At 43.7% G+C, this 15,052-nt stretch overlaps 1 protein-coding gene across 1 annotated transcript in view; it reads left to right on the forward strand.

The window, feature by feature from the left end:
* The first annotated feature begins 5,237 nt into the window (after positions 1 to 5,237).
* The window catches only part of wipi1 (WD repeat domain, phosphoinositide interacting 1), a 41,309-nt gene continuing 31,494 nt past the window's right edge, over positions 5,238 to 15,052 (forward strand). Inside the window, exons 1-2 of the mRNA XM_065010825.1 lie at positions 5,238 to 5,651; positions 13,259 to 13,341. Coding sequence (XP_064866897.1) covers positions 5,542 to 5,651; positions 13,259 to 13,341 — 193 coding nt within the window. The 5' untranslated portion in view covers positions 5,238 to 5,541. The remainder of the gene's footprint in view (positions 5,652 to 13,258; positions 13,342 to 15,052) is intronic.

The following is a 15,052-nucleotide window of genomic DNA, read 5'->3' on the forward strand; positions in this document are numbered from 1 at the left end:
GGTACCCCGTGTATATAACCAAGTTATCATTGACTCAGTACTGGTACCCTGTGTATATATAGTTATCATTGACTAGGTACTGGTACCTCATGTATATATAGTTATCATTGACTAGGTACTGGTACCCTGTGTATATATAGTTATCCTTGACTCAGTACTGGTAATCTGTGTATATAACCAAGTTATCATTGACTCAGTACTGGTACCTCGTGTATATAACCAAGTTATCATTGACTGGGTACTGGTACCTCGTGTATATATAGTTATCATTGACTCAGTACTGGTATCCCGTGTATATAACCAAGTTATCATTGACTGGGTACTGGTACCCCGTGTATATATAGTTATCATTGACTAGGTACTGGTACCCTGTGTATATAACCAAGTTATCATTGACTAGGTACTGGTACTCTGTGTATATAACCAAGTTATCATTGACTAGGTACTGGTACTCTGTGTATATAACCAAGTTATCATTGACTGGGTACTGGTACCCTGTGTATATAACCAAGTTATCATTGACTAGGTACTGGTACTCTGTGTATATAACCACGTTATCATTGACTAGGTACTGGTACCCCGTGTATATAACCAAGTTATCATTGACTCAGTACTGGTACCCCGTGTATATATAGTTATCATTGACTAGATACTGGTACCCTGTGTATATAACCAAGTTATCATTGACTCAGTACTGGTACTCTGTGTATATAACCAAGTTATCATTGACTCAGTAATGGTACCCTGTGTATATAACCACGTTATCATTGACTAGGTACTGGTACCCCGTGTATATAACCAAGTTATCATTGACTAGGTACTGGTACCCTGTGTATATAACCAAGTTATCATTGACTAGGTACTGGTACCCTGTGTATATAACCACGTTATCATGGACTAGGTACTGGTACCTCGTGTATATAACCAAGTTATCATTGACTAGGTACTGGTACCTCATGTATATAACCAAGTTATCATTGACTCAGTACTGGTACCCCGTGTATATATAGTTATCATTGACTAGGTACTGGTACCTCATGTATATAACCAAGTTATCATTGACTGGGTACTGGTACCCCGTGTATATAACCAGGTTATCATTAACTGGGTACTGGTACCCTGTGTATATAACCAAGTTATCATTGACTGGGTACTGGTACCCTGTGTATATAACCAAGTTATCATTGACTTAGTACTGGTACCCCGTGTATATATAGTTATCATTGACTAGGTACTGGTACCTCATGTATATAACCAAGTTATCATTGACTAGGTACTGGTACCCCGTGTATATAACCAAGTTATCATTGACTTAGTACTGGTACCCCGTGTATATATAGTTATCATTGACTAGGTACTGGTACCTCATGTATATAACCAAGTTATCATTGACTCAGTACTGGTACCCCGTGTATATAACCAAGTTATCATTGACTCAGTACTGGTACCCCGTGTATATATAGTTATCATTGACTAGGTACTGGTACCTCATGTATATATAGTTATCATTGACTAGGTACTGGTACCCTGTGTATATATAGTTATCATTGACTAGGTACTGGTACCCTGTGTATATATAGTTATCATTGACTGGGTACTGGCACTCTGTGTATATAACCAAGTTATCATTGACTGGGTACTGGTACCCCGTGTATATAACCAAGTTATCATTGACTGGGTACTGGTACCCTGTGTATATAACCAAGTTATCATTGACTGGGTACTGGTACCCTGTGTATATAACCAAGTTATCATTGACTAGGTACTGGTACCCCGTGTATATAACCAAGTTATCATTGACTAGGTACTGGTACTCTGTGTATATAACCAAGTTATCATTGACTAGGTACTGGTAACCCGTGTATATAACCAAGTTATCATTGACTTAGTACTGGTACCCCGTGTATATATAGTTATCATTGACTAGGTACTGGTACCTCATGTATATAACCAAGTTATCATTGACTCAGTACTGGTACCCCGTGTATATAACCAAGTTATCATTAACTAGGTACTGGTAACCCGTGTATATAACCAAGTTATCATTGACTCAGTACTGGTACCCGGTGTATATATAGTTATCATTGACTAGGTACTGGTACCTCATGTATATAACCAAGTTATCATTGACTGGGTACTGGTGTATATAACCAAGTTATCATTGACTGGGTACTGGTACTCTGTGTATATAACCAGGTTATCATTGACTGGGTACTGGTACCTGTGTATATAACCAGGTTATCATTGACTGGGTATGTGTATATAACCAAGTTATCATTGACTGGGTACTGGTACCCTGTGTATATAACCAAGTTATCATTGACTAGGTACTGGTACCCCGTGTATATAACCACGTTATCATTGACTAGGTACTGGTAACCCGTGTATATAACCAAGTTATCATTGACTTAGTACTGGTACCCCGTGTATATATAGTTATCATTGACTAGGTACTGGTACCCTGTGTATATAACCAAGTTATCATTGACTCAGTACTGGTACTCTGTGTATATAACCAAGTTATCATTGACTCAGTACTGGTACCCTGTGTATATAACCAAGTTATCATTGACTGGGTACTGGTACCCCGTGTATATAACCAAGTTATCATTGACTGGGTACTGGTACCCTGTGTATATAACCAAGTTATCATTGACTGGGTACTGGTACCCTGTGTATATAACCAAGTTATCATTGACTAGGTACTGGTACCCCGTGTATATAACCACGTTATCATTAACTAGGTACTGGTAACCCGTGTATATAACCAAGTTATCATTGACTTAGTACTGGTACCCCGTGTATATATAGTTATCATTGACTAGGTACTGGTACCTCATGTATATAACCAAGTTATCATTGACTCAGTACTGGTACCCCGTGTATATAACCAAGTTATCATTGACTCAGTACTGGTACCCCGTGTATATATAGTTATCATTGACTAGGTACTGGTACCTCATGTATATAACCAAGTTATCATTGACTGGGTACTGGTACTCTGTGTATATAACCAGGTTATCATTGACTGGGTACTGGTACCCCGTGTATATAACCAGGTTATCATTGACTGGGTACTGGTACCCTGTGTATATAACCAAGTTATCATTGACTGGGTACTGGTACCCTGTGTATATAACCAAGTTATCATTGACTAGGTACTGGTACCCCGTGTATATAACCACGTTATCATTGACTAGGTACTGGTAACCCGTGTATATAACCAAGTTATCATTGACTTAGTACTGGTACCCCGTGTATATATAGTTATCATTGACTAGGTACTGGTACCTCATGTATATAACCAAGTTATCATTGACTCAGTACTGGTACCCCGTGTATATAACCAAGTTATCATTGACTCAGTACTGGTACCCTGTGTATATATAGTTATCATTGACTAGGTACTGGTACCTCATGTATATATAGTTATCATTGACTAGGTACTGGTACCCTGTGTATATATAGTTATCCTTGACTCAGTACTGGTAATCTGTGTATATAACCAAGTTATCATTGACTCAGTACTGGTACCTCGTGTATATAACCAAGTTATCATTGACTGGGTACTGGTACCTCGTGTATATATAGTTATCATTGACTCAGTACTGGTATCCCGTGTATATAACCAAGTTATCATTGACTGGGTACTGGTACCCCGTGTATATATAGTTATCATTGACTAGGTACTGGTACCCTGTGTATATAACCAAGTTATCATTGACTCAGTACTGGTAATCCGTGTATATAACCAAGTTATCATTGACTGGGTACTGGTACCCCGTGTATATAACCAAGTTATCATTGACTGGGTACTGGTACCCCGTGTATATAACCAAGTTATCATTGACCCAGTACTGGTACTCTGTGTATATAACCAAGTTATCATTGACTCAGTACTGGTAATCTGTGTATATATAACCAAGTTATCATTGACTGGGTACTGGTACCCCATGTATATATAACCAAGTTATCATTGACTGGGTACTGGTACCCCGTGTATATATAACCAAGTTATCATTGACTAGGTACTGGTACCCCGTGTATATAACCAAGTTATCATTGACTAGGTACTGGTACTCTGTGTATATAACCAAGTTATCATTGACTGGGTACTGGTACTCTGTGTATATAACCAAGTTATCATTGACCCAGTACTGGTACTCTGTGTATATAACCAAGTTATCATTGACTCAGTACTGGTAATCCGTGTATATATAACCAAGTTATCATTGACTGGGTACTGGTACCCCATGTATATATAACCAAGTTATCATTGACTGGGTACTGGTACCCCGTGTATATATAACCAAGTTATCATTGACTAGGTACTGGTACCCCGTGTATATAACCAAGTTATCATTGACTAGGTACTGGTACCCCGTGTATATAACCAAGTTATCATTGACTAGGTACTGGTACTCTGTGTATATAACCAAGTTATCATTGACTGGGTACTGGTACTCTGTGTATATAACCAAGTTATCATTGACCCAGTACTGGTACCCTGTGTATATAACCAAGTTATCATTGACTCAGTACTGGTACCCTGTGTATATAACCAAGTTATCATTGACTAGGTACTGGTACCCTGTGTATATAACCAAGTTATCATTGACTAGGTACTGGTAATCCGTGTATATAACCAAGTTATCATTGACTAGGTACTGGTAATCCGTGTATATAAACCAAGTTATCGTTACTCGTTGTATATTTATTCCTCATGTCATTATTTTCTATTATTTTTCTCTCTACATAGTTTGGAAAGGCCCATAAGGAAGCATTTCACTGTTACACCTGCTGTTTACCAAATATGTGACAAATAAAATGTGATTTGATTATAGGATCTGTGACAGCATGGGCAGCACCATTGAGGCTATCTCCATTTTAATGTAGTCATTTACACTTTTCTTCATTGGCTGATTGCTCCCCACCCAGTTGACTACTTTAAGTGGTGGAAGCCCTCAATGGCAATGTCCATGCTAAAACGGGTTATATCCACGATGAGTCCTCTATCTGTCTTCTATCTATCTCTGGAAAACAGGCACAACTCCAATATGAAGTCGTTTTTTTCAAAGTTGGGCTTATTTTCGTTCCTCTGGCGCTGCCCATGCTAAAATATATTTGTGGCCACTACAGGCCTCTATATCATTCTCTATGCACCTGACCAATCAGAATCGAGCCGACGACAACATTGAATTTCGCTTTCAGCCAACTGGGACGGGAAATCCGAGTGACGCAACAAGCTGTCAGCTGTTCTTGTTTTGCTTCGGTTTTTTCCCTTCTTCTTTCTCTAGAGTGTCTGATCTCTTCTGTACTAAATAAGAACATTTATGGAACTCAGATTTGGATTCTAAAAACACCGGATATAAGGAGTTCAAAACACTCAGGCCTATGATTAGATCGGTTTATTGTTAAAAAGGCGATCGAGATTTCTTCTCAGCTGGATCCTCAATCCGACGCTATCGTGCCAAGAGGCAAAGCCGATCCCAGGCCTCCGATCCAGGGCGGAGGGAGGGAAAGAGGTCGCTGGGAATCGGGATGGAGACGGGAGAGGGAGCAGACGGTCCTTGCGGACCGGGTGAACCGGGAGCCGGGCCGGGGACGGAGCTGACGGGGCTTGGCTGCGCCTCTTTCAACCAAGACTCCACGTAAGCGCCTCCGAACCCGCTGACTGTTGGGTTGGTTGCCTACAACAGAATGCTCTCTCAGCAAATGTCCTTGTCATTTCCTGTAAAATAAGTTATGGATAAATACACCTTTCAGTATGATATCATGGTGATTCAATCTAAAAAATATTTCCCTTTCATTGTGAGGTCCTAAAAATCCTAATTAAATAGCCCATAGATGTTATAGAATTCTACATAGCGGCTACAGAATTCGCATGTGATGATCAGAGAGGGCAGTTCACAGTCCTCTGAACAAAACACACTAATTATGCTTAAACCTGAAACCACAGGATTTATTAAAAAAAAATTTAAAAGCGACGGTTGACAACAGTGGATGGAACCGTTCTGGAGGCAGAACGATGGGGCTTCTAAAGCACTCCTGTTATACACACTGATGCCTCTAGAAATCTATTGATCCCTTTCTTAATGACTCCATTAGACAGAGAGAGAGAGTTCCTTTGACTAATGTAAGCACTGACTGAGAATGCTTGAATCGCCACGATCAACTACTTTTCATGAACAGACATATATCCCAAATGGCATCCTGTTCTCTGCACTAGTTGTGGCCAGGGCCTATAGAGCCCTACTGTATGTAGGGAATAGGGACAGTATTAGTAGTTTTGACCAGGGCCTATAGAGCCCTACTGTATGTAGGGAATAGGGACAGTATTAGTAGTTTTGACCAGGACATATAGAGCCCTACTGTATGTAGGGAATAGGGACAGTATTACTAGTTTTGACCAGGGTCTATAGAGCTCTACTGTATGTAGGGAATAGGGATAGTATTAGTAGTTTTGACCAGGGCCTATAGAACCCTTACTGTATGTAGGGAATAGGGACAGTATTAGTAGTTTGGACCAGGGCCTATAGAGCTCTACTGTATGTAGGGAATAGGGACAGTATTAGTAGTTTTGACCAGGACATATAGAACCCTTACTGTATGTAGGGAATAGGGACAGTATTACTAGTTTGGACCAGGGCCTATAGAGCTCTACTGTATGTAGGGAATAGGGATAGTATTAGTAGTTTTGACCAGGGCCTATAGAACCCTTACTGTATGTAGGGAATAGGGACAGTATTAGTAGTTTGGACTAGGGCCTATAGAGCTCTACTGTATGTAGGGAATAGGGACAGTATTAGTAGTTTTGACCAGGGCCTATAGAACCCTTACTGTATGTAGGGAATAGGGACAGTATTAGTAGTTTGGACCAGGGCCTATAGAGCTCTACTGTATGTAGGGAATAGGGATAGTATTAGTAGTTTTGACCAGGGCCTATAGAGCCCTACTGTATGTAGGGAATAGGGACAGTATTAGTAGTTTTGACCAGGGCCTATAGAGCCCTACTGTATGTAGGGAATAGGGACAGTATTAGTAGTTTTGACCAGGGTCTATAGAGCCCTACTGTATGTAGGGAATAGTGACAGTATATCTGGGGCAGTGAATAACTCTCAGATCGCCTGCTCACCTGATATGAGGCTGACTGGCACTGTGGAGAAAATTTTCACAACCTGTCCATAGCTTCTGTCGTAGGCTCGGTACTAGGTAACACACACACACACACACACACACACACACACACACACACACACACACACACACACACACACACACACACACCTGTCCATAGATTCTGTCTTAGTTAGGTAACTGGTAAAAAACCTTGAGCAGGAGAGTGTTTACTTCATAAAGGAATGCAGAACAGAGTAGACCTGTTGTCCTGTGGTGTTGGGGTTTGGATCTGAACAGAGTAGACCTGTTGTCCTGTGGTGTTGGGGTTTGGATCTGAACAGAGTAGACCTGTTGTCCTGTGGTGTTGGGGTTTGGATCTGAACATACAACAGAGTAGACCTGTTGTCCTGTGGTGTTGGGGTTTGGATCTGAACAGAGTAGACCTGTTGTCCTGTGGTGTTGGGGTTTGGATCTGAACAGAGTAGACCTGTTGTCCTGTGGTGTTGGGGTTTGGATCTGAACAGAGTAGACCTGTTGTCCTGTGGTGTTGGGGTTTGGATCTGAACAGAGTAGACCTGTTGTCCTGTGGTGTTGGGGTTTGGATCTGAACAGAGTAGACCTGTTGTCCTGTGGTGTTGGGGTTTGGATCTGAACATAGAACAGAGTAGACCTGTTGTCCTGTGGTGTTGGGGTTTGGATCTGAACAGAGTAGACCTGTTGTCCTGTGGTGTTGGGGTTTGGATCTGAACAGAGTAGACCTGTTGTCCTGTGGTGTTGGGGTTTGGATCTGAACAGAGTAGACCTGTTGTCCTGTGGTGTTGGGGTTTGGATCTGAACAGAGTAGACCTGTTGTCCTGTGGTGTTGGGGTTTGGATCTGAACAGAGTAGACCTGTTGTCCTGTGGTGTTGGGGTTTGGATCTGAACAGAGTAGACCTGTTGTCCTGTGGTGTTGGGGTTTGGATCTGAACATACAATTACTTCAACAACACACAGTTCATTTCTTTTTTCCGGTGCAACATTAGGCTACGTTTTCTTTCAAGTTGCGATGGGCAATATAATATGGTGTTGATTTGTGAGAAAATAAAAACTTAAAGTTTGATGTCTCTGCGACGTCTTTCCAATGTTCGACCGCTCTCCAAACGACACATTCCCAATGTTCAACCGCTCTCCAAACGACACATTCCCAATGTTCGACTGCTCTCCAAACGACACATTCCCAATGTTCGACCGCTCTCCAAACGACACATTCCCAATGTTCGACCGCTCTCCAAACGACACATTTCCAATGTTCAACCGCTCTCCAAACGACACATTCCCAATGTTCGACCGCTCTCCAAACGACACATTTCCAATGTTCGACCGCTCTCCAAACGACACATTCCCAATGTTCGACCGCTCTCCAAACGACACATTCCCAATGCATTTTGCTACTTCGGCCAAAGGAGGGCATTTTTAAACCCCATAGGCCTACGTAATACATAGCCTACAGTGGAGATCTGATCTGATCATTTTTTAAACCCCATAGGCCTACGTAATACATAGCCTACAGTGGAGATCTGATCTGATCATTTTTTAAACCCCATAGGCCTACGTAATACATAGCCTACAGTGGGGATCTGATCTGATCATTTTTTAAACCCCATAGGCCTACGTAATACATAGCCTACAGTGGGGATCTGATCTGATCATTTTTAAACGTAATACATAGCCCAGTGGGGAGGCCTAGGCCTAATACATAGCCTACAGTGGGGATCTGATCTGATCATTTTTAACCCCATAGGCCTACGTAATCAGCCTACAGTGGGGATCTGATCTGATCATTTTTTAACCCCATAGGCCTACGTAATACATAGCCTACAGTGGGGATCTGATCTGATCATTTTTTAAAGGCCCGTAATACATAGCCTACAGTGGGGATCTGATCTGATCATTTTTAACCCCATAGGCCTACGTAATACATAGCCTACAGTGGGGATCTGATCTGATCATTTTTAACCCCATAGGCCTACGTAATACATAGCCTACAGTGGGGATCTGATCTGATCATTTTTTAACCCCATAGGCCTACGTAATACATAGCCTACAGTGGGGATCTGATCTGATCATTTTTTAACCCCATAGGCCTGATCATTTTTTAACCCCATAGCCTACAGTGGGGATCTGATCTGATCATTTTTTAACCCCATAGGCCTACGTAATACATAGCCTACAGTGGGGATCTGATCTGATCATTTTTTAACCCCATAGGCCTACGTAATACATAGCCTACAGTGGGGATCTGATCTGATCATTTTTAAAACCCCAGCCTACAGTGGGGATCTGATCTGATCATTTTTTAACCCCATAGGCCTACGTAATACATAGCCTACAGTGGGGATCTGATCTGATCATTTTTAAACCCCATAGGCCTACGTAATACATAGCCTACAGTGGGGATCTGATCTGATCATTTTTAAACCCCATAGGCCTACGTAATACAATCATTTTTAACCCCATAGGCCCGTAATACAGTGGGGATCTGATCTGATCATTTTTAACCCCATAGGCCTACGTAATACATAGCCTACAGTGGGGATCTGATCTGATCATTTTTTAACCCCATAGGGATCATAGCCTACAGTGGGGATCTGATCTGATCATTTTTTAACCCCATAGGCCTACGTAATACATAGCCTACAGTGGGGATCTGATCTGATCATTTTTAACCCCAAGGCCTACGTAATACATAGCCTACAGTGGGGATCTGATCTGATCATTTTTTAACCCCATAGGCCTACAGTGGGGATCTGATCTGATCATTTTTAAACCCCATAGGCCTACGTAATACATAGCCTACAGTGGGGATCTGATCTGATCATTTTTAAACCCCATAGGCCTACGTAATACATAGCCTACAGTGGGGATCTGATCTGATCATTTTTAAACCCCATAGGCCTACGTAATACATAGCCTACAGTGGGGATCTGATCTGATCAAAACCCCATAGGCCTACGTAATACATAGCCTACAGTGGGGATCTGATCTGATCATTTTCTACGTAATACATAGCCTACAGTGGGGATCTGATCTGATCATTTTTAAACCCCATAGGCCTACGTAATACATAGCCTACAGTGGGGATCTGATCCACCAGAGATCTCACAGTAAAAACAGCATTCAAAACGAGCAAAAAAAAACAAAGAAAGTTCTGGAAAAAAAGATGACCAAATATCCATTTGAAACAAAGTCAGGAACAATGCGTAACCGTGGAGACTGAGAGCTTACTGTGGAATCTGTTTGTGTTTGTGTCAAAAGAAAAATGGCAAACACTCTTTTCTTTCTTTCAGTGATGATGATTGCAGGTTTGTTCCCGTTTCCAGAGCAGGACCAGACATGTGCAGCAGACAGCCCCATCCAGGGGAACAGAGTAGTGGCTTTTAGAAACTGTCCAATGGAACAACTCAGTGAACTTTATAAACACTCCAATGGCACCCTATTCCCTATATAGTGCACTAACCTATGGGCCCTGGTCAAAAAGTAGTGCACTATTTAGGGTGCCAATTGGGACGTGCCCCTAAACACACCCTAGCTAGATGACTGTCCTCCCTGCTAGATGACTGTCCTCCCTACTAGATGACTGTCCTCCCTACTAGATGACTGTCCTCACTACTAGATGACTGTCCTCCCTGCTAGATGACTGTCCTCCCTGCTAGATACTGTCCTCCCTACTAGATGACTGTCCTCCCTGCTTGATGACTGTCCTCCCTACTAGATGACTGTCCTCCCTACTAGATGACTGTCCTCCCTGCTAGATGACTGTCCTCCCTACTAGATACTGTCCTCCCTGCTAGATGACTGTCCTCCCTACTAGATACTGTCCTCCCTACTAGATGACTGTCCTCCCTACTAGATGACTGTCCTCCCTGCTAGATGACTGTCCTCCCTACTAGATGACTGTCCTCCCTGCTAGATGACTGTCCTCCCTACTAGATGACTGTCCTCCCTACTAGATGACTGTCCTCCCTACTAGATGACTGTCCTCCCTACTAGATGACTGTCCTCCCTGCTAGATGACTGTCCTCCCTGCTAGATGACTGTCCTCCCTACTAGATGACTGTCCTCCCTGCTAGATGACTGTCCTCCCTACTAGATACTGTCCTCCCTACTAGATACTGTCCTCCCTGCTAGATGACTGTCCTCCCTGCTAGATGACTGTCCTCCCTACTAGATACTGTCCTCCCTACTAGATGACTGTCCTCCCTACTAGATGACTGTCCTCCCTACTAGATGACTGTCCTCCCTGCTAGATGACTGTCCTCCCTGCTAGATGACTGTCCTCCCTACTAGATGACTGTCCTCCCTACTAGATGACTGTCCTCCCTACTAGATGACTGTCCTCCCTGCTAGATGACTGTCCTCCCTACTAGATGACTGTCCTCCCTACTAGATACTGTCCTCCCTACTAGAGACTGTCCTGACTAGATCCTCCCTGCTAGATGACTGTCCTCCCTACTAGATGACTGTCCTCCCTGCTAGATGACTGTCCTCCCTACTAGATGACTGTCCTCCCTACTAGATACTGTCCTCCCTACTAGATGACTGTCCTCCCTACTAGATGACTGTCCTCCCTGCTAGATGACTGTCCTCCCTGCTAGATGACTGTCCTCCCTACTAGATGACTGTCCTCCCTGCTAGATGACTGTCCTCCCTACTAGATGACTGTCCTCCCTACTAGATGACTGTCCTCCCTACTAGATACTGTCCTCCCTACTAGATGACTGTCCTCCCTGCTAGATGACTATCCTCCCTGCTAGATGACTGTCCTCCCTACTAGATGACTGTCCTCCCTGCTAGATGACTGTCCTCCCTGCTAGATGACTGTCCTCCCTACTAGATGACTGTCCTCCCTACTAGATACTGTCCTCCCTACTAGATGACTGTCCTCCCTACTAGATGACTGTCCTTCCTGCTAGATGACTGTCCTCCCTGCTAGATACTGTCCTTCCTACTAGATACTGTCCTCCCTACTAGATGACTGTCCTTCCTGCTAGATGACTGTCCTCCCTACTAGATGACTGTCCTCCCTGCTAGATGACTGTCCTCCCTACTAGATGACTGTCCTCCCTACTAGATGACTGTCCTCCCTACTAGATGACTGTCCTCTCTGCTAGATGACTGTCCTCCCTGCTAGATGACTGTCCTCCCTACTAGATGACTGTCCTCCCTACTAGATGGCTGTCCTCCCTGCTAGATGACTGTCCTCCCTGCTAGATGACTGTCCTCCCTACTAGATGACTGTCCTCCCTGCTAGATGACTGTCCTCCCTGCTAGATGACTGTCCTCTCTGCTAGATGACTGTCCTCCCTGCTAGATGACTGTCCTCCCTACTAGATACTGTCCTCCCTACTAGATGACTGTCCTCCCTACTAGATGGCTGTCCTCCCTACTAGATGACTGTCCTCCCTTACTTAACCAAAATGAATCTAGTGCATCTCAGTCAAGATTTGCACACTAGCCTCCTTTCTGTTTTTACCAGTTGAACTCAATGGTTTACTCAATACTCAATGGTTTACTCAATACTCAATGGTTTACTCAATGGTTTACTCTCTTTGTATTTGGACTGGCTATGCAAAATGATAACTGAGCAAGTTCAATCACATCAGCACTCCATAGGCAATATCATGTTGAACTGAAAATGATAGTTCAGTCATGAAGTTTGGGGGAAGTTCCCTCCTGTCCAGAATGGATGGAGAACACAGCATTTACACGAGGAAAGAGTCACACTTGCAACTTTCCAATTCCATGTTTTTGTCCCTTTTATCAAAAGTCCTTGCAGCAAACTTGAAAAACAAAGTAACTGTTTCTCGTTCTGGAATCCCCAAATAAACAGTGTCTATAAAACCATTGAGAGCAAAGTCTGGTGTGCATGAGATGAGTCACACATCATTGACTTGTTTTTATCCTAACATATTCAATGTGTTTTTTAAATGATCTACCTCTGTGTGTGTGTGTGTGTGTGTGTGTGTGTGTGTGTGTGTGTGCACTCTGTATTCCTAAATACTCTGGTGTGCATGAAGAAACTAGTAACACATTAGTCACTTTGACTTGTAATATTCTATATGTGTTTATCAACCTCTGTATGTGTTGTTGTGTTCCCAGGTCATTGGCAGTGGGAACCAAGACAGGCTATAAGCTGTTCTCTGTGACCTCAGTGGACAAACTGGACTGCATCTACGAGAGCGGTTAGTATAGCCCTGTCCCAAACACACTCCTAGACCCTTCCCTTAGACCCTTCCCCTAGACCCTGTCCCAAACAAACCCCTAGACCCTTCCCTTAGACCCTGTTCCAAACACACCCCTAGACCCCATCCCAAACAAACCTCTTCCCCTAGATCCTGTCCCAAACAAACCCCTAGACCCTTCCCCTAGACCCCACACACTTCTAGACACTCCTAGACCCTTCCCTTAGATAGTTTTCAGTCAATGAAGTTTGGGGAAGTTCCTCAATGGTTTACTCAATCCAGAATGGTTTATCCAAACACACCCCTAGACCCTTCCCCTAGACCCTTCCCCTAGACCCCATCCCAAACAAACCCCTTCCCCTAGACCCCGTCCCAAACAAACCCCTTCGTCTAGAACCAGTCCCAAACAAACCCCATAACCCTTCCCCTAGAATAGACTTAGTTCCAACACCTCTGCCTCTCTCTGATAGGCTGCCTGTTCCCCTCTTCCCCTAGACCCCATCCCAAACAAACCTCTTCCCCTAGACCCCATCCCTCTCTGATAGGCTGCCTGTTCTCCTCTGCCTCTCTCTGATAGGCAGCTTGTACTCTATGACTCCTATACCAGAGCTTTATATTGGGATGTGATATTATCTCCCTTCAAGACTCTGACTCATACAGGCCTCTGACTCATACAGGCCTCTGACTCATACAAGACTCTGACACATACGGGCCTCTGACTCATACGGGACTCTGACTCATACAGGACTCTGACTCATACAGGACTCTGACTCATACAGGACTCTGACTCACAGGACTCTGACTCATACAGGACTCTGACTCATACAGGCCTCTGACTCATACAGGACTCTGACTCATACAGGACTCTGACTCACAGGACTCTGACTCATACAGGACTCTGACTCATACAGGACTCTGACTCACAGGACTCTGACTCATACAGGCCTCTGACTCATACAGGACTCTGACTCATACAGGACTCTGACTCATACAGGCCTCTGACTCATACAGGACTCTGACTCATACAGGCCTCTGACTCATACAGGCCTCTGACTCATACAGGACTCTGACTCATACAGGCCTCTGACTCATACAGGACTCTGACTCATACAGGCCTCTGACTCATACAGGACTCTGACTCATACAGGACTCTGACTCACAGGACTCTGACTCATACAGGCCTCTGACTCATACAGGCCTCTGACTCATACAGGACTCTGACTCATACAGGACTCTGACTCATACAGGCCTCTGACTCATACAGGACTCTGACTCATACAGGCCTCTGACTCATACAGGACTCTGACTCATACAGGCCTCTGACTCATACAGGACTCTGACTCATACAGGCCTCTGACTCATACAGGACTCTGACTCACAGGACTCTGACTCATACAGGACTCTGACTCATACAGGCCTCTGACTCATACAGGCCTCTGACTCATACAGGACTCTGACTCATACAGGACTCTGACTCACAGGACTCTGACTCACAGGACTCTGACTCATACAGGACTCTGACTCATACAGGCCTCTGACTCATACAGGACTCTGACTCATACAGGCCTCTGACTCATACAGGACTCTGACTCATACAGGCCTCTGACTCATACAGGCCTCTGACTCATACAGGCCTCTGACTCACAGGACTCTGACTCATACAGGCCTCTGACTCATACAGGCCTCTGACTCATACAGGCCTCTGACTCAT

The sequence above is a fragment of the Oncorhynchus nerka genome, linkage group LG26, assembly GCF_034236695.1.
Source record: "Oncorhynchus nerka isolate Pitt River linkage group LG26, Oner_Uvic_2.0, whole genome shotgun sequence".
Classification (NCBI taxonomy): domain Eukaryota; kingdom Metazoa; phylum Chordata; class Actinopteri; order Salmoniformes; family Salmonidae; genus Oncorhynchus; species Oncorhynchus nerka.